The 25,046-nt window shown below is 40.7% G+C and overlaps 1 protein-coding gene across 2 annotated transcripts in view; it reads left to right on the plus strand.

The window, feature by feature from the left end:
- LOC139750808 (uncharacterized) overlaps nucleotides 1-25,046 on the plus strand; it is a 79,703-nt gene that overhangs the window by 36,125 nt on the left and 18,532 nt on the right. For both annotated transcript variants that reach the window (XM_071665563.1, XM_071665564.1), the window contains exon 3: nucleotides 10,572-10,716. In XM_071665563.1, the coding sequence (XP_071521664.1) occupies nucleotides 10,572-10,716 (145 nt within the window). The remainder of the gene's footprint in view (nucleotides 1-10,571; nucleotides 10,717-25,046) is intronic.

Consider the following 25,046-nt stretch of genomic DNA (forward strand, 5'->3'; position numbering starts at 1 on the left):
CTGTAGAAATGAAGCTTGAAATCGTATGCTGGTGAGGGAGAATTGTTGGAATATACATGGGTTATGGGTGGAGCACACCATGTTCGGGTCAGTCTCACAGTTGTCCCCATTGTGTGTGGATCTGTGCTACTTGTGCAATTTGGATATATCTACTAATGTGATTTTCCTGCAAGCCACTGTGTTTGTGTTTGTTAATAAGGCATCCAAACATCCAACAACCTCATCTCCCTCAGAGCTAGCAGTTAAGTGGAAGAGAAACTCTCTGACTTTAGAAAGGAAGCTAGAAATCTTACAATGTATTGATGCTGATGAGTGTCAGCACTTTGATGTGCTTACATCCTGGTCGAGTCTACAGTCTACAACATAAAGAAGAATGCAGAGAAAATTTGAAGTGCTGTGGTATATTCTGCTCCACTGTTTGCTAAGGTAACCACAAGGGTTAGAAATCCACTTATGGTGAAGATGGAGAAAATGCCCTCAATACATATAGCAGGAGATGAATAAGAAAAGCAGTCATAGTAACCTTCAGCTCAGATCTAAAGCTCTGAAAAGTTATGAGCGAGCATTTATGTAGAGACAATTTATAACTGAAGCAGTCTTTTCATGCAAATATAGGCTAGTTAGATAAGCTTATTTGACATCAGAAGCTACATATTGTAAAGGTAGTAGGAGAATCCATTAGAGCTATGTGTGATTTTTCTTCTTTTGCAAGGTTTTTGCAGAACATAATCCTTGTGTAAAGCAAGAGATGGGCAATTTCTGAATTATTTGATATATTAAGAATTTCAAGTAACTAGAATTTTTGTATGAAAAGGCTGAACTCCCGAAGCACTTTGGAGAATGGGTTTTACTAAGAGTGGTGTAAGGAGGGTTGATCATATAAGAAATTATAAGGCAAGAGAGAGAGAGAGAGAGAGAGAGAGAGAGAGTTGAACAGGATATGCTGAAATGGTATAAACATTTGTAAAGAATGAGTGGAAGGGGTTGACAATGAGGATACACGTCTCAGATGTGTAGGGGACATTGAAAGCGGGGAGGCCAAATCGGAGATGAAAGGATGGTGTGAATAAAGTTTTGAGTGCTTGTTGCAATGTACAGGAAGGTCTAAGGCATGCATGGGACAGAAAGAATTAGGATGATATGGTATATAGGGAACTGAACCAGGGCAAATGAAGTGGCAGGGAAAATCATGGAAAAGTTTGTGAGGCCAGTTTGTGAATGTGCATTACACATGACTGCTAGAGAATGGATGTGAGTAAATGGGGCCATTTCTTCATCAGTTCCTGTTGCTATATCGCTTATCTGGGAAATGGTGAGCAAGGTGACCTCTTCATCCAATCCATGGTTCAACTGTTCCTGTTCTGAGGCCATTCAGGCTGGCGATCAGGCGTATTGGGCTTGGAAAAACTCTCCTTCCTCTGGCTTCTATTCAGCTTTCATCACTGCCCATAACTGATGTGAGCATGTTATCCATATGGTCACTGAGGCTAACAAATTATGGTACTTCATTTACTTTTTACATAGGTTGGTATATCAAAACCCTTGGCAGCTTTTAAGTACTGTAGAAACCTAGGGATGTACTTTTAAAAGTAACAAGTTTAAATCTGTGAAAGGGTGGTCATGGATGCAATGGGTTAAGCTCGAGGCACCTTTCGTTAACTCCAGGGCTTCCAAATATATCTCCTGTGACCCCAAAATTCTGTGATTTATACCTTTTACAACCTAAAGTTACTTATCAGGAGTAAAGTTTAGAGCCATTAGTCTAGTTATACTTGTTTGATTTTATATCTCAAAGCACATTACTGAACTCTTATTTTCATTCTTTCTCTTTTGAAAGTTATTTCTGTATAATGTCTTATACTTATTGAGTGCTTTTAATATACAGATAATGTTTGTGATAGTCTTTAATCATTTTGACTCCCAGGATATTTAGGTGGGGCCACACTGTCATAACATTGTTGGGAATGTGCTTAGAAATAATGTGGACAACAGCTTGTGTAGACTGTAGTGTTTATATCTGTAATGACATCGTTACTCCATAGATTTATGAACAGTGTTACCAAAATCATTACAGTGTTTTGGATCCAATGCAAACAGTGTCAGGAATGTGTTGGATACATTGTCATCAGCATTGCTGTGCTATATGAGGAACATTTTGGTTGCACAATAATTGGGAACAGTGTCGGTAACATACAAGTGTCTTCCATTGAGGAGCTTATTGTTGGCAATACTGGTCAGCTTTTGTCCAACCTGTTCACAACAATGTTCCTAACACTGTTGTGTTGGCATAGACTTTCCTTGGTTTGACATTGCTGCAAACATGGTTGGTAGCTTTTATCCAGAATTTTTACAACAATGTTCTTAACGCTGTTCCATTGTTGTGGACATAAACCTCGGTATTGATGTTGACATAGTCATCACTGCATTTTACAAAGTGTTTGTGTTTGATATGGGCCCACTTTAAGATCAATGATCAATGGTGTAAAGCTACAATTTTTTCTTAGGTATCTTGTTTTGTGTGTTTATGGGGCTGCTAAGATTCATAGCTTATAAATCAGGTGTCTGTAAATTTGTTGTATCCAAAGTAATATTATAGTTTCTACTGTGAGGGAAAAGGAGAATTGAAGATAGAAAAAATAAACTGTATGGCAGTCTAGAAAGAATAAACTACTATTATCTCGAAAAAACTTTACTGTCATCTAGAAAAAAATGAACTGTACTGCTGTCTGTTATGTGACTCACATTTTAAAGTATATACCATATGGCTGTATGACAATTTAACCCAGAAAGATATGCTCTGTACTGCATTATTGTGCTAATATATGTGGTAATTATTCACTTTCCAGGCACCATCTTAATAAGTTTTCTTGAAAAATTGCTTTACAAGGCAATGAATTGGGTGCTGAAAACGAGAAATTTGTTAGGGGAGAATGACTGCCATATGCATTTAGTGCGCTACCTCTACACCCATCTGCAAATCTTATATGAGTTCCACAAAATTGAGAGGGTTTTGGAAATAAGAAAAAATGCATTGAAGGTAATGAATATCATGCAGATGTGACATCCCTCCCCCCACACCTAATCTTGGCTAGTTCAGCTTGTGCTGGGCTAATTAGAAATGTTTCTTGATTATGTGGATAGAGGGCTTCAGCAGCATACAAAAACTTGACAGGGATGTTGTGCAAGATGAGGAAAACATTTCTTGAATGACAGTGCTTGTAAAGTTACATAGAAAAATTAAAAAGTGAACTGAAGGTTGGGATGTAGCATGTTTTATTATGCAGTTTGGACAGTAATCACAACAGATTTATGTGATTTTGCAATACAAAAGCGTCTTTGAAATTTTGGAAACCTAATGGTGAAATCCACATTTTTGTCATGCTTCATATGCCCAGCAGCATTCATCCAAGGCTATGTTAGGAGATAAATTGAAATGCTTAAAGGAAAACATGACGCAGTCTTGCTACTGTTTGAAATATGAATGGAAGCTAATCACCATAGAGTGAAACTGCATGCATGAGAAAAATAGTTAGATTTAGATGCATTTCAATCACTTCCTCTCTTCCTACACGTACACATGCCTTACATCCTCGATAAAAACTTTTCACTGCTTCTAACAACTTGCCTCCCACACCATATATTCTTAATACCTTCCACAGAGCATCTCTATCAACTCTATCATATGCCTTCTCCAGATCCATAAATGCTACATACAAATCCATTTGCTTTTCTAAGTATTTCTCACATACATTCTTCAAAGCAAACACCTGATCCACACATCCTCTACCACTTCTGAAACCGCACTGCTCTTCCCCAATCTGATGCTCTGTACGTGCCTTCACCCTCTCAATCAATACCCTCCCATATAATTTACCAGGAATACTCAACAAACTTATACCTCTGTAATTTGAGCACTCACTCTTATCCCCTTTGCCTTTGTACAATGGCACTATGCACGCACTCCGCCAATCCTCAGGCACCTCACCATGAGTCATACATACATTAAATAACCTTACCAACCAGTCAACAATACAGTCACCCCCTTTCTTAATAAATTCCACTGCAATACCATCCAAACCTGCTGCCTTGCCGGCTTTCATCTTCCGCAAAGCTTTTACTACCTCTTCTCTGTTTACCAAATCATTTTCCCTAACCCTCTCACTTTGCACACCACCTCGACCAAAACACCCTATATCTGCCACTCTGTCATCAGACACATTCAACAAACCTTCAAAATACTCATTCCATCTCCTTCTCACATCACCGCTACTTGTTATCACCTCCCCATTTACGCCCTTCACTGAAGTTCCCATTTGCTCCCTTGTCTTACGCACCCTATTTACCTCCTTCCAGAACATCTTTTTATTCTCCCTAAAATTTACTGATAGTCTCTCACCCCAACTCTCATTTGCCCTTTTTTTCACCTCTTGCACCTTTCTCTTGACCTCCTGTCTCTTTCTTTTATACTTCTCCCACTCAATTGCATTTTTTCCCTGCAAAAATCGTCCAAATGCCTCTCTCTTCTCTTTCACTAATACTCTTACTTCTTCATCCCACCACTCACTACCCTTTCTAAACAGCCCACCTCCCACTCTTCTCATGCCACAAGCATCTTTTGCGCAATCCATCACTGATTCCCTAAATACATCCCATTCCTCCCCCACTCCCCTTACTTCCATTGTTCTCACCTTTTTCCATTCTGTACACAGTCTCTCCTGGTACTTCCCCACACAGGTCTCCTTCCCAAGCTCACTTACTCTCACCACCTTCTTCACCCCAACATTCACTCCTCTTTTCTGAAAACCCATACTAATCTTCACCTTAGCCTCCACAAGATAATGATCAGACATCCCTCCAGTTGCACCTCTCAGCACATTAACATCCAAAAGTCTCTCTTTCGCACGCCTGTCAATTAACACGTAATCCAATGGTTGTTTAATTTGTTTATGGATGGGGTTGTAAGGGAGGTAAATGCAAGAGTCCTGGAAAGAGGGGCAAGTATGAAGTCTGTTGGGGATGAGAGAGCTTGGGAAGTGAGTCAGTTGTTGTTCGCTGATGATACAGCGCTGGTGGCTGATTCATGTGAGAAACTGCAGAAGCTGGTGACTGAGTTTGGTAAAGTGTGTGGAAGAAGAAAGTTGAGAGTAAATGTGAATAAGAGCAAGGTTATTAGGTACAGTAGGGGTGAGGGTCAAGTCAATTGGGAGGTGAGTTTGAATGGAGAAAAACTGGAGGAAGTGAAGTGTTTTAGATATCTGGGAGTGGATCTGTCAGCGGATGGAACCATGGAAGCGGAAGTGGATCATAGGGTGGGGGAGGGGGCGAAAATTTTGGGAGCCTTGAAAAACGTGTGGAAGTCGAGAACATTATCTCGGAAAGCAAAAATGGGTATGTTTGAGGGAATAGTGGTTCCAACAATGTTGTATGGTTGCGAGGCGTGGGCTATGGATAGAGATGTGCGCAGGAGGATGGATGTGCTGGAAATGAGATGTTTGAGGACAATGTGTGGTGTGAGGTGGTTTGATCGAGTAAGTAACGTAAGGGTAAGAGAGATGTGTGGAAATAAAAAGAGCGTGGTTGAGAGAGCAGAAGAGGGTGTTTTGAAATGGTTTGGGCACATGGAGAGAATGAGTGAGGAGAGATTGACCAAGAGGATATATGTGTCGGAGGTGGAGGGAACGAGGAGAAGAGGGAGACCAAATTGGAGGTGGAAAGATGGAGTGAAAAAGATTTTGTGTGATCGGGGCCTGAACATGCAGGAGGGTGAAAGGAGGGCAAGAAATAGAGTGAATTGGAGTCATGTGGTATACAGGGGTTGACGTGCTGTCAGTGGATTGAAGCAAGGCATGTGAAGCGTCTGGGGTAAACCATGGAAAGCTGTGTAGGTATGTATATTTGCGTGTGTGGACGTGTGTATGTACATGTGTATGGGGGGGGGGGGTTGGGCCATTTCTTTCGTCTGTTTCCTTGCGCTACCTCGCAGACGCGGGAGACAGCGACAAAGTATAAAAAAAAAAAAAAAAAAAAAAAAAAAAAAAAAAAAAGATGCATTTCATTTTGATGATTTAGAAATAAACACATAAGTATGTAGAAACCTTCTGAGAATTTTGATGGAATGCTCCTGTTAGATCTAGACGTAGGGAAATTCCAGGAACATCAGTGGAACAAACCAGAAAAATTATTTTTGTTTTCAGTTGACCTGTTTTTCAGAGAAAATTCATTATTACTCTTTTCTCCCCTCACAAATTTGTCTATTGATGACAGCAAGATCTATTCTTTAAAAGGAATAGCAGTAGGGTGTATATCAATTGGTGCAAGGAAGGGAAATGACATCTATGTTTTCTACATGAAGTCTTTGCATAAGATGAAATGTGGCAAGACAGCTAGATTGGATGATAATGCAATTAACTCTCTTACATAAGGGGATGTTTGTGTTATTGATGATTTTGTAGGGATTTTTATTTTATGTATGGATCATAGTGAGGTGCCTGAGGATTAGCAGAATGCGTGTATAATGCCACTGTGTAAAGGCAAGGGGTACAAAGTTGAATGTTCAAATTAGGAAGGTATAAGTTTGTTGAGCAAACCTGTTAAGTTGTATGGGAGGGTATTGATTGAAAGGGTGATAGCATGCACAGAATATGAGATTAGGGAGTAACATTGTGATTTTAGGGGCGGTAGAAGATGTGTGTATTAGTTGTTTGCTCTGAAGAATGTGTGTGATATGTACTTATAGAGACAAACAGTTTGTATGTGGCAATTATGGATCTGGAGAAAGCATATGATGAGTTGATAGAGATGCTTTGTAGAAGGTATTATGAATACATAGTGGGAAGAATGGTATTAGAGGCAGTGAAGAGTCTTTATCATGAAGGTTTTACAAATGTATAGTGTGGAAGGAAAGCTATTCAAAGCAGTCAAGAGCAAGGCAGAGAGGTGGGTGTGTGTTTCCTGGTGAAGATGGGTCTGCGGCAGGGGTGTGTGATGTTGCCATAATTTTTAATTTATATACGGAAGGAGGGTTGAGAGAGGTAAATGCAAGGATCTTGGAGAGAGGAGGTTTTCAGTCAGTTGGGGTTGAGTGAGCCTGGGAAGTAAGACATTTGATAATTGTTAATGACAGGAGCTGATGGCAGATTCAAGTGAGAAACTGCAGAAGTTGATGTCTGAGTTTGGGAGTATGTTTAAATGGAGAAAGTTTAGAGTAAATATGAATTAAAACTAGGTTTTTAGATTTAGCTATAGAAAAATACTGGTTAGTTGGGGTGTGAGTTTGAGTGGAAGAGACTTAACAGAAGTAGCGTTTGTTACCTGGGTGTGGAAATGGCTGAGAATGGAACCATGGAGATGAGGTGAACCATGTGATGAGTGAAGGGGCCTTGAGAAATGTGTGGAAAGAGGGGTCACTGTTTGGAAGGGCAAAAACTGGTATGTTTGATGGTACAGTAGTTCCAGTGGTGTTGTGTGGATGCAAAGCACGGGCTGTAGATGATGCACGGAGGAGGATGAATGTGTTGGAATTAAAGACAATATGTGTTGTGAGGAGGGTAAGTCAAGTAAGTAATGATAGGATAAGAGAGAGAGCTGTGGTTATGGTTGTGGTTATGAGAGCTGAAGAGGTTTTGCTCACATGGTTTGAACAGAAAATGAGTGAGAAGAGGTTGACAAAAAAGAGTGCTTGTGTCAGAAGTGGAAGGGATAAGAAGGGGGAGACTAAATTGTAGATAGAAGGATGAAATAGATAAGATTTTGAGCACTCAAGGCCTGAACATGCAGGAGTGTGAAAGGTGTGCGTGGGATAGCGAATTGGAGTGATGACGCATACGAAGTGATATGCTGTCAGTGGACTAAACCAGGACATTTAAAGCAACTGGGGAAAACCATAAAAAGGTCTGTGTTCCTGGTTGTGATTTCAATGCATTACACATGACAGCTTGAGAATGGATGTGAGTGAATGATACCTCTGTCAGTTCTTGGCACTACATTACTGCTGCAGGAAACAGTAACATGTGTGAAGAAGATATCACTTATGATTTTTTGGAAAGTTTATCAGCATACAGTTAATGAGTGATTGGATTTGTGTGCCTTTGAAGGGTATGAGTGACTTGATGCATGTTAAGGCATATGTTTGTGACTGTGAAGGATGCATTGCCTTTTGGTGTCATGTTAGTGTATTATGATTTCCATTACTCTTTGTAAAAGAATGATTTTTACAAATCATGTGTTGGGGGTTTTGTGGTCAGCTTCAACTATTCAAAATGTATTTATTCATTCATAAGTATCCCAGAACCAGCTTCAATGAAAGAGTCCTGGTGTTAACCAGGACCAGTTTCTATGAGAAATAGTCTTGGATGTTACCCAGGACCTTTCTTGGAGGCTTCAGAAGCTCAAGGCGGCATTACTTTTAGTAGCAGGGAAATGTAGACTACTTTAGAGTAAATAGTTCTTTGGTGAGACTGTAATCCAAATGATAAATCTTTGCCAAAGGGGACTTTTCACATGTAACATAATCTGTTGCAGGCAGTGATTGGTAACACCCACAGTATTGTATTCATTGCTGTTTGATTTATTTATATGATTCATACCTTTTCCTTTGTTCAGAGTGAGTGAACACACAAAACTTTCACTAAATATGGCTTGTGATTATTTTTGTCTGGATGTCAGAAAAAACTGGAACTAAGAAATGTCTGAAAAAATTCTGCATGCTTTGATGTCTCAAGAAAGGAAGTAATTGTTTCTTGCTTTTGATTGGACAATAATGTGTGTAAGCAGTGAGTTATTTTAACAAGAATACTCAAAGAATAAGGATTTATTCAGGAGGGGTAATTATAAAGAGGAAAAGACTGAGGAAGTTAAATGTTAAGGGAAACAATAGAAGACAAAGAACAAAAAATGCAAACAGCTTAGCATGGGAAGTGAGTTAGTTGCTATTTGCTGATGATACAGCACTGGTGTCAGATTTGAGTGAGATACTGCAGAAGTAGCTGTTTGAGTTTGCAAGAGTGTGTGAAATGAGGAAGTTGAAAGTAAATATGAATAAAAGCAAGATGATTGGGTTTAGCAGGGTTGAGGGACATGTGAGATAGGGTTTGATTTTGAATTGAGAAAACCTGGAGTAGATGTAGTGTTTTAGATAGTTGGGAGTGAACATGGCAGCGAATGGAACCATGGAAGTCGAAGTGAGTCATAGGATGGGTGAGGGGGTGAAGGTTATGGGAGTGCTGAAGAATGTGTGAAAAAAGAGAACATTATGTGGGAGGGCATAAATTGGTATGTTAGAAGGTATTGTAGTCCTAACAAAATTATGAGGGTGCAAGGCATGGGCTATAGATACAACTATGTGGAGGTGTTGGAAAAGAGATGTTTGAGGACAATAGGTGCTTTGAGATGGTTTGATCAAGTGAGTAATGAAAGAGCAAGAGAAATGTTTGGTAATGAAAAAAGTGTGGTTGAGAGAGCTGAAGAGGTTGTGCTGACATAGTTTGGACATATGGAGAGAATAATTGAGGAAAGGTAGACAAAGAAGATATATGTGTCAGAAGTGGAGGGAACAAGGAGAACAGGGAGACCAAATTGGAGGTGGAAGGATGGAATGAAAAAGATTTTGAGCAATCGGGGACTGAACATGCAGAAGGTTGAAAGGTATGCAAGGTATAGAGTGAATTGAAACAATGTGGTATACTTGAGTTAACATGCTGTCAGTGGACTGAACCATGGCATGTGAAGTGTCTTGGGTAAACCATGGAAAGATCTGTGAGGCCTGGTTGTGGATTGGGACCTGTGGTTTCAGTGTATTACACATGACAGCTAGAGAATGGATGTGGCCTTTCTTTGTATGTTCCTGGCACTACCTTGCCTATGTGAGAAATGGCAATCAAGTATGAAAAAAAATCCTACAAAGGAATTGAGAGTTAGATTGTATGCCAGATCACAAGTATTCTTGTTTACCGTAACTTACCTTATTCTAAGGTAAGGTACTCAAGATTATTTGCAGTCATTCAGTTGAATGTGGAAAGGAGAAGAACCATTAGCAATGGAGAGAAATTTCTCTCATGGTAGTAGACACTGGACAAAAAGGCCAGTCTGTTTGCTTCATTGTTTACTATTCTTGCTTTTTCACAGCTGTGTAGCTGTATGTGTTATTATCTTGTATATACTTGAACTTTGTAACATTAGTGAAAAATAATATTTCTGGTATTTTATGTAACTTGAACATATTTTAATCCTTGTGCCTGCAGCTGGCATACCTGTAATTTTTGTCTTTTCAAATTACCCACTTTTCTTATGGGTGTGCATGTGGCAGAAGTACTACAAACTTTTTTTTAGACAACTTGGAATGCTTTGTTTGTACAGTAGTATCTTGGCTTTTAATTTACTTGGCTATAATTTTTCAAGTGTGCCTGCTGTCAGTGTATTTAATGAATTTTTTTCCACTACTTGATTCATATTAAGAAAGATAATAATATTTGGCTATCTTTGTCAACAGCATGAGAAGTATTTGATTGTTATTTCATGTAAGAAATACCTATGGTACTTTTAGAACTTCATCAAACTGGTTTGGCTTGTGACAGGTATGAGATAGATGACTTCATAGTATCACCCCCGTCCAATGAGGATGGGGGCTTCTTTCACCTACGCTATGGACGGTGCCCAAGCCCACGGTCACGCCCCTCCAGCCATGATTGTGCCAAACAAGAAGTGGCTATGACTGTTGAGGTGTGTGTGTGTTGGCAGGGAAAGGAACATTTGATTTATTAAGATATCATGTTTGTGTGTGTCTTTTGTTGCTTGTGACTGTACTAAGTTTTCTAGTCTTATAGTGTTTGTTAGATATTTTTTCAAAATGATAAATTCTCATTCTTTGATAAATTATTGGTTGTTTGTAAAGAATCTGTAGAATGTTTTTTTTTTTTTTTTTTTTTAACTTTAATCTGGATTTTTATATTCCTATGTATTTTGTATTTGTATGAGTTGGCATTACAGTATCCTTTGTTATGTAGATTTTTCTCAGTAAAAAGTTATAGGTTGTAAACTAGTTGTGGTTTGAATTATGAAATCTCATTTTTTTGAGGCATGTAAAGTCAGTTTATTTTATGCATTCATGTGGCATATATGTGCATGTACCTAACCCCTTATCAGCTTGTTTTGGAATGAATGTGAAGTAGTTTATTTAGAGAGAATCTTATATACAGAGTTGCATTTAAACTTTCTAATGATCTATTTCCTTTTCATCACCCAATGCTTTTACAGTCCTCCAATATTCTTTCTGAATGTGCACAAGAACTACATTGCACTTGAAATAGCAAACTTCTAATAGGTTACTAAAGCCAGTACCTTCCTTTCAAGTGTCATTTTAAGGAACATTCAGCTGGAACAAAGTAAGATTGTTGCAAGGGTCTTCATTTCAGTAGTTGATAACTATAGACAGCATTGCTTCATAAAGGCTGAAGCAGAGTTCCCTTAAGAATTATGGATCTATATTACATTATGTGAGGAAATTGAATTTTGGTATAGTGTGGTTTATAAAAGAGAGCTCTTCTACTGCAGCAAAGTACAGTATCCTGCTTGTGACTTGCTTTCTGCAGTTATGAAATATATCATAGTATACACTGATTTCATGGATGAATATATTGCTTTCATGTAACCTTTGCTGGGTAGTTGAATTGGTGGAATCACTGAGATGAATGTTTGAGCTGTCTGAAATGAATCTCCCTGAATTTTCATTTTATATTTGTCATTTGATTTTTTTTTTATATTTGAACATGCACACAGTCCTTGAAATATCAGAGTTCTTGAAATTTACTTGTGTCAGAGTTGCCTCTGTCCAGTTATTTATGTGATAGAGTGAAAATTAGATGCATTTAATGGTTGTAACCATCAGACTGGCACACTACTCTTTCTCTACCTGCTAACCCTTACAATTTTGGCACACTTTCTACTGTACATATGTTTTAAAACATTTGAAAAAAAATTAATATATTTTACATACTGGAAATACTAAGTTTAAGCAGATAATCAGTGATAATTGCCTTGATCTTCTGCTGCTTGGTGATGCTGTAAATAGTCATCATGCTGATGGTGAAGTTCTTAAGTGCTTCCTTGGACTCGCCCTTAGTTAGCATCTTGCATGACTCTATCTTCTTTTCAAGGCTTAAATTGTTCTTCTTGTACTTCATGCAAGAATTAGACAGCTTCTTTGTCAGGCAATTGCTGTCGATGCTTGAAAGGGGCCATGTTCACAGTAGTGATCAAGGGTGCACAAACTATACAAACATGCAAGACCAGCACACAACACTGTGCCAGAAAGCAAATGGGAGATGGTAAACAATCACCAATGCCATAGAACATTGAGTGGTGAGTACACTGATCGCTGTGGTGCCATGTGTGCACAGTTTAGAATATTTTTATGTATCTTTAGATTTTACAAGTTTTTGATTGGCTATTTGGAAGTTTGCCATCCAAAATAGAAAAATATACATTTATTTGAACATTTCATAGTCTTGAATTACAGATAACTAGAGACAGCTAGAGACTGAGTGTGAACAAATGTGGCCTTTCTGCACATGCAGGGGGAGGGAGTTGTCATTTCATGTGTGGCGGGGTGGCGACGGGAATGAATAAGGGCAAACGGTATGAATTATGTACATGTGTATACATGTCTGTGTGTGTGTATATATATGTATAAGTTGAGATTTATAGGTATGTATATGTAGGTGTGTGTGGATGTGTATGTATATACATGTGTAGGTGGGTGGGTTGGGCCATTCTTTCATCTGTTTCCTTGCGCTACCTTGCTAACGCAGGAGACAGCAACAGAGTATAATAAAAATAAAATAATGAATATATTTATATTTTTATTTATTTTGCTTTGTCGCTGTCTCCCGCGTTTGCGAGGTAGCGCAAGGAAACAGACGAAAGAAATGGCCCAACCCACCCCCATACACAATGTATATACATACACGTCCACACACGCAAATATACATACCTATACATCTCAATGTACACATATATATACACACACAGACACATACATATATACCCATGCACACAATTCACACTGTCTGCCTTTATTCATTCCCATCGCCACCTCGCCACACATGGAATACCATCCCCCTCCCCCCTCATGTGTGCGAGGTAGCACTAGGAAAAGACAACAAAGGCCCCATTTGTTCACACACAGTCTCTAGCTGTCATGCAATAATGCCCGAAACCACAGCTCCCTTTCCACATCCAGGCCCCACACAGCTTTCCATGGTTTACCCCAGACGCTTCACATGCCCTGATTCAATCCACTGACAGCACGTCAACCCCGGTATACCACATCGATACAGTTCACTCTGTTCCTTGCCCTCCTTTCACCCTCCTGCATGTTCAGGCCCCGATCACACAAAATCTTTTTCACTCCATCTTTCCATCTCCAATTTGGTCTCCCACTTCTCCTCATTCCTTCCACCTCCGACACATATATCCTCTTGGTCAATCTTTCCTCACTCATTCTCTCCATGTGCCCAAACCATTTCAAAACACCCTCTTCTGCTCTCTCAACCACGCTCTTTTTATTTCCACACATCTCTCTTACCCTTACATTACTTACTCGATCAAACCACCTCACACCACGCATTGTCCTCAAACATCTCATTTCCAGCACATCCACCCTCCTGCGCACAACTCTATCCATAGCCCACGCCTCGCAACCATACAACATTGTTGGAACCACTATTCCTTCAAACATACCCATTTTTGCTTTCCGAGATAATGTTCTCGACTTCCACACATTTTTCAAGGCTCCCAGGATTTTCGCCCCCTCCCCCACCCTATGATTCACTTCCGCTGTGGATAGAGTTGTGCACAGGAGGGTGGATGTGCTGGAAATGAGATGTTTGAGGACAATGTGTGGTGTGAGGTGGTTTGATTGAGTAAGTAACGTAAGGGTAAGAGAGATGTGTGGAAATAAAAAGAGCGTGGTTGAGAGAGCAGAAGAGGGTGTTTTGAAATGGTTTGCTCACATGGAGAGAATGAGTGAGGAAAGATTGACCAAGAGGATATATGTGTCAGAGGTGGAGGGAACGAGGAGAAGTGGGAGACCAAATTGGAGGTGGAAAGATGGAGTGAAAAAGATTTTGAATGATCGGGGCCTGAACATGCAGGAGGGTGAAAGGAGGGCAAGGAATAGAGTGAATTGGATCGATGTGGTATACCGGGTTGATGTGCTGTCAGTGGATTGAATCAGGGCATGGGAAGCGTCTGGGGTAAACCATGGAAAGCTGTGTAGGTATGTATATTTGCGTGTGTGGACGTGTATGTATATACATGTGTATGGGGGTGGGTTGGGCCATTTCTTTCGTCTGTTTCCTTGCGCTACCTCGCAAACGCAGGAGACAGCGACAAAGCAAAAAAAAAAAAATACATATATATATATATCCCTGGGGATAGGGGAGAAAGAATACTTCCCACATATTCCCTGCGTGTCGTAGAAGGCGACTAAAAGGGGAGGTAGCAGGGGGCTGGAAATCCTCCCTTCTTGTTTTTAATTTTCCAAAAGATGGAACAGAGAAGGTGCCAAGTGAGGATACTCCCTCAAAGGCTCAGTCCTCTGTTCTTAACGCTACCTTGCTGACCTGGGAAATGGAGAATAGTATGAAAATATATATATATATATATATATATATATATATATATATATATATATATATATATATATGGGAGTGAATAGGGGCAGACAGTGTGAATTGTGTGCATGGGTTTATATGTATGTGTCTGTGTGTGTATATATGTGTGTACGTTGAGAAGTATAGGTGTGTATATTAGCGTGTGTGGACCTTTATGTATATAAATGTGTTTGGGGGTGGGTTGGGCCATTTCTTTCGTCTGTTTCCTTGCGCTACCTCGCAAACGCGGGAGACGGCGACAAAGCAAAATGAATAATATATATGTGTATGTGGGTGGGTTGGGCCATTCCTCATCTGTTTCATTGTGCTAACGCAGGATACGGCAGTTAAGTATAATAATAATAATAATAATAATAATATATATATATATATATATATATATATATATATATATATATATATATATATATATATATATATATATATATATATTTTTTTTTTTTTTTTTTTTTTTTTTTTATACTTTGTCGCTGTCTCCCGCGTTTGCGAGGTAGCGCAAGGAAACAGACGAAAGAAATGGCCCAACCCCCCCCATACACATGTACATACACATGTCCACACACGCAAATATACATACCTACACAGCTTTCCATGGTTTACCCCAGACGCTTCACATGCCTTGATTCAATCCACTGACAGCACGTCAACCCCTGTATACCACATCGCTCCAATTCACTCTATTCCTTGCCCTCCTTTCACCCTCCTGCATGTTCAGGCCCCGATCACACAAAATCCTTTTCACTCCATCTTTCCACCTCCAATTTGGTCTCCCTCTTCTCCTCGTTCCCTCCACCTCCGACACATATATCCTCTTGGTCAATCTTTCCTCACTCATTCTCTCCATGTGCCCAAACCATTTCAAAACACCCTCTTCTGCTCTCTCAACCACGCTCTTTTTATTTCCACACATCTCTCTTATCCTTACGTTACTTACTCGATCAAACCACCTCACACCACACATTGTCCTCAAACATCTCATTTCCAGCACATCCATCCTCCTGCGCACAACTCTATCCATAGCCCACGCCTCGCAACCATACAACATTGTTGGAACCACTATTCCTTCAAGCATACCCATTTTTGCTTTCCGGGATAATGTTCTCGACTTCCACACATTTTTCAAGGCTCCCAAAATTTTCGCCCCCTCCAACACCCTATGATCCACTTCCGCTTCCATGGTTCCATCCGCTGACAGATCCACTCCCAGATATCTAAAACACTTCACTTCGTCCAGTTTTTCTCCATTCAGACTCACCTCCCAATTGGCTTGACCCTCAACCCTACTGTACCTAATAACCTTGCTCTTATTCACATTTACTCTTAACTTTCTTCTTCCACACACTTTACCAAACTCCGTCACCAGCTTCTGCAGTTTCTCACATGAATCCGCCACCAGCGCTGTATCATCAGCGAACAACAACTGACTCACTTCCCAAGCTCTCTCATCCCCAACAGAATTCATACTTGCCCCTCTTTCCAAGACTCTTGCATTTACCTCCCTAACAACCCCATCCATAAACAAATTAAACAACCATGGAGACATCACACACCCCTGCTGCAAACCTACATTCACTGAGAACCAATCACTTTCCTCTCTTCCTACACGTACACATGCCTTACATCCTCGATATATATATATATATATATATATATATATATATATATATATATATATATATATATATATATCTCGCAAATGCGGGAGACAGCGACAAAGCAAAAAAAAAAAAAATATATATATATATATATATATATATATATATATATATATATATATATATATATATATATATATAAAGTGTGTGGTTGAGAGAGCAGAAGAGGGTGTATTGAAATGGTTTGGTCACATGGAAAGAATGAGTGAGGAAAGATTGACAAAGAGGATATATGGGTCAGAGGTGGAGGGAATGAGGAGAAGTGGGAGACCAAAGTGGAGGTGAAAGGATGGTGTGAAATAGATTTTGAGCATTTGGAGCCTGAGAATACAGGAGGGTGAAAGGCATGCAAAGAATAGAGTGAATTGGAACGATGTGGTATACCAGGGTTCACGTACTGTTAGTGGATTGAACCAGGGCATGTGATGCATCTGGGGTAAACCATGGAAACTTTTGTGGGGCCTGGATGTGGGAAGGGAGCTGTGGTTTCAATGCATTACACATGACAGCTAGAGACTGAGTGTGAACGAATGTGACCTTTGTTGTCTTTTCCTAGTGCTACCTCGCTCACGCGCAGGGGGAGGGGGGTGCTGTTTCAGGTGTTGTGGGATGGCAATGGGAATGGATGAAGGCAGCAAGTCTGAATGTGTACATGTGTATATATGTATATGTGCGTGTGTGGGCATTTATGCATATACATGTGTATGTGGGTGGGTTGGGCCATTCTTTCGTCTGTTTCCTTGCGCTACCTCACAAACGTGGGAGACAGCGACTAAGTATAAAAAAAAAAAAAAATATATATATATATATATATATATATATATATATATATATATATATTCGGGGCATTACACGTGACAGCTGGAGACCGAGTGTGGACGAATGTGACCTTTTTTGTCTGTTTTCCTGGCACTACCTCGCGAAAGCAGGGGGTAGCGATGCTGTTTTCCTGTGGGGTGGGGTAGTGACAGGAATGGATAAAGGCAAGTATAAATGTGTACATGTGTATGTATGTATTCTCTGTGTATGTTTATGTGTAAGTTGATGTGGATATGTATGTGTGTGGGCGTTTGTGTATGTATATATATATATATATATATATATATATATATATATATATATATATATATATATATATATACATATATATATACATATATATATATATATCCCTGGGATAGGGGAGAAAGAATACTTCCCACGTATTCCCTGCGTGTTGTAGAAGGCGACTAAAAGGGAAGGGAGCGGGGGGGCTGGAAATCCTCCACTCATTTTTTTTTTTTTTTTAATTTTCCAAAAGAAGGAACAGAGAAGGGGTCCAGGTGAGGTTATTCCCTCAAAGGCCCAGTCCTCTGTTCTTAACGCTACCTCGCTAACGCGGGAAATGGCGAATAGTATGAAAAAAAAAATATATATATATATATATATATATATATATATATATATATATATATATATATATATATATATATATATATATAAGAAAGTTAAGAGTAAATGTGAATAAGAGCAAGGTTATTAGGTACAGTAGGGTTGAGGGTCAAGTCAATTGGGAGGTGAGTTTGAATGGAGAAAAACTGGAGGAAGTGAAGTGTTTTAGATATCTGGGAGTGGATCTGGCAGTGGATGGAACCATGGAAGTGGAAGTGGATCATAGGGTAGGGGAGGGGGCGAAAATTCTGGGAGCCTTGAAGAATGTGTGGAAGTCGAGAACATTATCTCGGAAAGCAAAAATGGGCATGTTTGAAGGAATAATGGTTCCAACAATGTTGTATGGTTGCGAGGCGTGGACTATGGATAGAGTTGTGCGCAGGAGGATGGATGTGCTGGAAATGAGATGTTTGAGGACAATGTGTGGTGTGAGGTGGTTTGATCGAGTAAGTAACGTAAGGGTAAGAGAGATGTGTGGAAATAAAAAGAGCGTGGTTGAGAGAGCAGAAGAGGGTGTTTTGAAATGGTTTGGGCACATGGAGAGAATGAGCGAGGAAAGATTGACCAAGAGGATATATGTGTCGGAGGTGGAGGGAACGAGGAGAAGAGGGAGACCAAATTGGAGGTGGAAAGATGGAGTGAAAAAGATTTTGTGTGATCGGGGCCTGAACATGCAGGAGGGTGAAAGGAGGGCAAGGAATAGAGTGAATTGGATCGATGTGGTATACCGGGGTTGACGTGCTGTCAGTGGATTGAATCAAGGCATGTGAAGCGTCTGGGGTAAACCATGGAAAGCTGTGTAGGTATGTATATTTGCGTGTGTGGACGTATGTATATACATGAGTATGGGGGTGGGTTGGGCCATTTCTTTCGTCTGTTTCCTTGCGCTACCTCGCAAACGCGGGAGATAGCGACAAAGCAAAAAAAAAAAATATATATATATATAGGTAGTATGTTTAAGGAAAGGAACCTGGATGTTTTGGCTCTGAGTGAAACGAAGCTCAAGGGTGAAGGGGAAGAGTGGTTTGGGAATGTCTTGGGAGTAAAGTCAGGGGTTAGTGAGAGGACAAGAGCAAGGGAAAGAGTAGCAGTACTCCTGAAACAGGAGTTGTGGGAGTACGTGATAGAATGTAAGAAAGTAAATTCTCGATTAATATGGGTAAAACTGAAAGTTGATAGAGAGAGATGGGTGATTATTGGTGCATATGCACCTGGGCATGAGAAGAAAGATCATGAGAGGCAAGTGTTTTGGGAGCAGCTGAATGAGTGTGTTAGTGGTTTTGATGCACGAGACCGGGTTATAGTGATGGGTGATTTGAATGCAAAGGTGAGTAATGTGGCAGTTGAGGGAATAATTGGTATACATGGGGTGTTCAGTGTTGTAAATGGAAATGGTGAAGAGCTTGTAGATTTATGTGCTGAAAAAGGACTAATGATTGGGAATACCTGGTTTAAAAAGCGAGATATACATAAGTATACTTATGTAAGTAGGAGAGATGGCCAGAGAGCGTTATTGGATTACGTGTTAATTGACAGGCGCGCGAAAGAGAGACTTTTGGATGTTAATGTGCTGAGAGGTGCAACTGGAGGGATGTCTGATCATTATCTTGTGGAGGCTAAGGTGAAGATTTGTATTGGTTTTCAGAAAAAAGAGTGAATGTTGGGGTGAAGAGGGTGGTGAGAGTAAGTGAGCTTGGGAAGGAGATTTGTGTGAGGAAGTACCAGGAGAGACTGAATACAGAATGGAAAAAGGTGAGAACAATGGAAGTAAGGGGAGTGGGGGAGGATTGGGATGTATTTAGGGAATCAGTGATGGATTGCGCAAAAGATGCTTGTGGCATGAGAAGAGTGGGAGGTGGGTTGATTAGAAAGGGTAGTGAGTGGTGGGATGAAGAAGTAAGAGTGTTAGTGAAAGAGAAGAGAGAGGCATTTGGACGATTTTTGCAGGGAAAAAATGCAGTTGAGTGGGAGACGTATAAAAGAAAGAGACAGGAGGTCAAGAGAAAGGTGCAAGAGGTGAAAAAAAGGGCAAATGAGAGTTGGGGTGAGAGAGTATCATTAAATTTTAGGGAGAATAAAAAGATGTTCTGGAAGGAGGTAAATAAAGTGCGTAAGACAAGGGAGCAAATGGGAACTTCAGTGAAGGGCGCAAATGGGGAGGTGATAAGAAGTAGTGGTGATGTGAGAAGGAGATGGAGTGAGTATTTTGAAGGTTTGTTGAATGTGTTTGATGATATAGTGGCAGATATAGGGTGTTTTGGTCGAGGTGGTGTGTGGGGTGAGAGGGTTAGGGAAAATGATTTGGTAAACAGAGAAGAGGTAGTAAAAGCTTTGCGGAAGATGAAAGCCGGCAAGGCAGCAGGTTTGGATGGTATTGCAGTGGAATTTATTAAAAAAGGGGGTGACAGTATTGTTGACTGGTTGGTAAGGTTATTTAATGTATGTATGACTCACGGTGAGGTGCCTGAGGATTGACGGAATGCGTGCATAGTGCCATTGTACAAAGGCAAAGGGGATAAGAGTGAGTGCTCAAATTACAGAGGTATAAGTTTGATGAGTATTCCTGGTAAATTATATGGGAGGGTATTGATTGAGAGGGTGAAGGCATGTACAGAGCATCAGATTGGGGAAGAGCAGTGTGGTTTCAGAAGTGGTAGAGGATGTGTGGATCAGGTGTTTGCTTTGAAGAATGTATTTGAGAAATACTTAGAAAAGCAAATGGATTTGTATGTAGCATTTATGGATCTGGAGAAGGCATATGATAGAGTTGATAGAGATGCTCTGTGGAAGGTATTAAGAATATATGGTGTGGGAGGCAAGTTGTTAGAAGCATTGAAAAGTTTTTATCGAGGATGTAAGGCATGTGTACGTGTAGGAAGAGAGGAAAGTGATTGGTTCTCAGTGAATGTAGGTTTGCGGCAGGGGTGTGTGATGTCTCCATGGTTGTTTAATTTGTTTATGGATGGGGTTGTTAGGGAGGTGAATGCAAGAGTTTTGGAAAGAGGGGCAAGTACGAAGTCTGTTGGGGATGAGAGAGCTTGGGAAGTGAGTCAGTTGTTGTTCGCTGATGATACAGCGCTGGTGGCTGATTCATGTGAGAAACTGCAGAAGGTGGTGACTGAGTTTGGTAAAGTGTGTGAAAGAAGAAAGTTAAGAGTAAATGTGAATAAGAGCAAGGTTATTAGGTACAGTAGGGTTGAGGGTCAAGTCAATTGGGAGGTGAGTTTGAATGGAGAAAAACTGGAGGAAGTGAAGTGTTTTAGATATCTGGGAGTGGATCTGGCAGCGGATGGAACCATGGAAGCGGAAGTGGATCATAGGGTGGGGGAGGGGGCGAAAATTCTGGGAGCCTTGAAGAATGTGTGGAAGTCGAGAACATTATCTCGGAAAGCAAAAATGGGTATGTTTGAAGGAATAGTGGTTCCAACAATGTTGTATGGTTGCGAGGCGTGGGCTATGGATAGAGTTGTGCGCAGGAGGATGGATGTGCTGGAAATGAGATGTTTGAGGACAATGTGTGGTGTGAGGTGGTTTGATCGAGTAAGTAACGTAAGGGTAAGAGAGATGTGTGGAAATAAAAAGAGCGTGGTTGAGAGAGCAGAAGAGGGTGTTTTGAAATGGTTTGGGCACATGGAGAGAATGAGTGAGGAAAGATTGACCAAGAGGATATATGTGTCGGAGGTGGAGGGAACGAGGAGAAGAGGGAGACCAAATTGGAGGTGGAAAGATGGAGTGAAAAAGATTTTGTGTGATCGGGGCCTGAACATGCAGGAGGGTGAAAGGAGGGCAAGGAATAGAGTGAATTGGATCGATGTGGTATACCGGGGTTGACGTGCTGTCAGTGGATTGAATCGGGGCATGTGAAGCGTCTGGGGTAAACCATGGAAAGCTGTGTAGGTATGTATATTTGCGTGTGTGGACGTATGTATATACATGTGTATGGGGGTGGGTTGGGCCATTTCTCTCGTCTGTTTCCTTGCGCTACCTCGCAAACGCGGGAGACAGCGACAAAGCAAAAAAAAAAAAAAACACATACATACATACATTAAATAACCTCACCAACCAGTCAACAACACAGTCACCCCCTTTTTTAATAAATTCCACTGCACTACCATCCAAATCTGCTGCCTTGCCGGCTTTCATCTTCCACAAAGCTTTCATTACCTCTTCTCTGTTAACCAAATCATTCTCCCTGACCCTTTCACTTCACACACCACCTTGACTAAAACACACTATATCTGCCACTCTATCATCACACTCACATTCAACAAACTTTCAAAATACTCTCTCCATCTTCTCACATCACCACTACTTGTTATTACCTCCCCATTACCCCCCTTCACCAGTGTTCCCATTTGTTCTCTTGTCATACACACTTTATTTACCTCCTTCCAAAGCATCTTTTTATTCTTCCTAAAATTTAATGATACTCTCTTACCCCAACTCTCATTTGCCCTCTTTTTCACCTCTTGCACCATTCTCTTGACCTCCTTTCTCTTTCTTTTATACATCTTCCAGTCATTTGTACTATTTCCCTGCAAAAGCGTCCAATTTCCTCTCTCTTTCACCAATAATCATACTTCTTCATCCCACCACTCTACCCTTTCTAATCTTGCCCACCTCCCACGCTTCTCATGCCACAAGCATCTTTTGCGCAAGCCATCACTGCTTCCCTAAATACATCCCATTCCTCCCCCACTCCCTTTACCTCCTTTGTTCTCACCTTTTTCCATTCTTTACTCAGTCTCTCCTGGTACTTCCTCACACAAGTCTTCTTCCTAAGCTCACTTACTCTCACCACTTTCTTCACCCCAACATTCTCTCTTCTTTTCTGAAAACCTCTACAAATCTTTACCTTTGCCTCCATAAGATAATGATCAGACTCCCTCCAGTTACACCACTCTGCACATTAACATCCAAAAGTCTCTCTTTCACAATTAACACATAATTCAATAACGTTCTCTGGCCATCTCTCCTACTTACATACGTATACTTATGTATATCTCTTTTAAACCAGGTATTCCCAATCACCTTGGGAAGTAACTCAGTTGTTGTTCGCTGATGATACAGCGCTGGTGGCTGATTCGGGTGAGAAACTCCAGAAGCCGGTGACTGAGTTTGGCAAAGTGTGTGAAAGAAGAAAGCTGAGAGTAAATGTGAATAAGAGCAAGGTTATTAAGTGCAGTAGGGTTGAGGGACAAGTCAATTGGGAGGTAAGTTTGAATGGAGAAAAATGGAGGAAGTGAAGTGTTTTAGATATCTGTGAGTGGCTTTGGCAGCGGATGGAACTGTCATGCATAATGCACCGAAACCACAGCTCCCTTTCCACATCCAGGCCACATAAAACTTTCCATGGTTCATCCCAGATGCTTCACATGCCCTGGTTCAATCCATTAACAGCACATCGACCCTGGTATACCACATCGTTCCAATTCACTCTATTCCTTGCATGCTTTTCACCCTCTTGCATGTTCAGGCCCCAATCGCTCAAAACCTTTTTCACTCCATCCTTCCACCTCCAGTTTGGTCTCCCACCTCTCTTCATTCCCTCCACCTCTGACACATATATCCTCTTTGTCAATCTTTCCTCACTCATTCTCTCCATGTGACCACTCCATTTCAATGCACCCTCTTCTGCTCTCTCAACCACACTCATTTTATTATCACACATCTCTCTTACCCTTTCATTACTTACTCGATCAAACCACCTCACACCACATATTGTCCTCAAACATCTCATTTCCAACACATCCACCCTCCTCCACACAACCCTACCTATAGCCCATGTCTTGCAACCATATAGCATTGTTGGAAACACTATTCCTTCAAACATACCCATTTTTGCATTCTGAGATAATGTTCTCCCCTTCCACACATTTTTCAACACTCCCAGAAGTGGGGGAGGAATGGGATATATTTAGGGAAGCAGTGATGGCCTGTGCAAAAGATGCTTGTGGCATGAGAAAGGTGGGAGGTGGGCAGATTAGAAAGGGTAGTGAGTGGTGGGATGAAGATTATTAGTGAAAGAGAAGAGAGAGGCATTTGGACGAGTTTTGCAGGGAAATAGTGCAAATGACTGGGAGATGTATAAAGATAAGAATCAGGAGGTCAAGAGAAAAGTGCAAGAGGTGAAAAAGAGGGTAAGTGAGAGTTGGGGTTAGGGAATATTATTAGATTTTAGGGAGAATAAAAAGATGGTGTGGAAGGAGGCAAATAAAATGCGTAAGACAAGAGAACAAGTGGGGACTGGTGAAGGGGGCTGATGGGGAGGTAATAACAAGTAGTGGTGATGTGAGAAGGAGATGGAGTGAGTATTTTGAAGGTTTTTAATGTTTTAGATGATAAAGTGTCAGATACAGGGTGTTTTGTCGAGGTGGTGTGTGAAGTGAAATGGTCAGGGAGAATGATTTGGTAAACAGAGAAGAGGTAGTGAAAGGTTTGCGGAAGATGAAAGCCAGCAAGGCGGCGGGGTTGGATGGTATTGCAGTGGAATTTATGAGAAAAGGGGGTGACTGTGTTGTTGACAGGTTAGTGAGGATATTCAGTGTATGTAAGGCTCATTGTGAAGTGCCTGAGGATTGGCGGAATGCATGCATAGTGCCATTGTACAAAGGCAAAGGGGATAAAGGTGAGTTTGCAGATTACAGAGGTATAAGTTTGTTGAGAATTCCTGGGGAATTATATGGGAGGGTATTGATTGAGAGGGTGAAGACATGTACAGAACATCAGATTGGGGAAGAGCAGTGTGGTTTCAGAAGTGGTAGAGGATGTGTGGATCAGGTGTTTGCCTTGAAGAATGTATGTAAGAAATACTGAGAAAAACAAATGGATTTGTATGTAGCATTTATGGATCTGGAGAAGGCATATGATAGAGTTGATAGAGATGCTCTGTAGAAAGTATTAAGAGTATATGATGTGGGAGGCAAGTTGCTAGAAGCAGGGAAAAGTTTTTATCGAGGATGTAAGGCATGTGCACAAGTAGGAAGAGAGGAAAGTGATTGGTTCTCAGTGAATGTAGGTTTGCGGAAGGGGTGTGTGATGTTTATGGATGGGGTTGTTAGGGAGGTGACTGCAAGAGTTTTGGAGAGAGAGGCAAGTATGCAGTGTGTTGTGGATGAGAGGGCTTGGGAAGTGAGTCAATTGTTTGCAAATTATACAGCGCTGGTGGCTGATTCAGGTGAGAAACTGCATAAGTTTGTGACTGACTTTGGTGAAGGGTGTGAAAGAAGAAAGCTGAGAGTAAATGTGAATAAGAGCAAGGTTATTAGGCACACTAGGGTTGAGGGACTAT

This window comes from Panulirus ornatus, chromosome 10 (assembly GCF_036320965.1).
Source record: "Panulirus ornatus isolate Po-2019 chromosome 10, ASM3632096v1, whole genome shotgun sequence".
Classification (NCBI taxonomy): domain Eukaryota; kingdom Metazoa; phylum Arthropoda; class Malacostraca; order Decapoda; family Palinuridae; genus Panulirus; species Panulirus ornatus.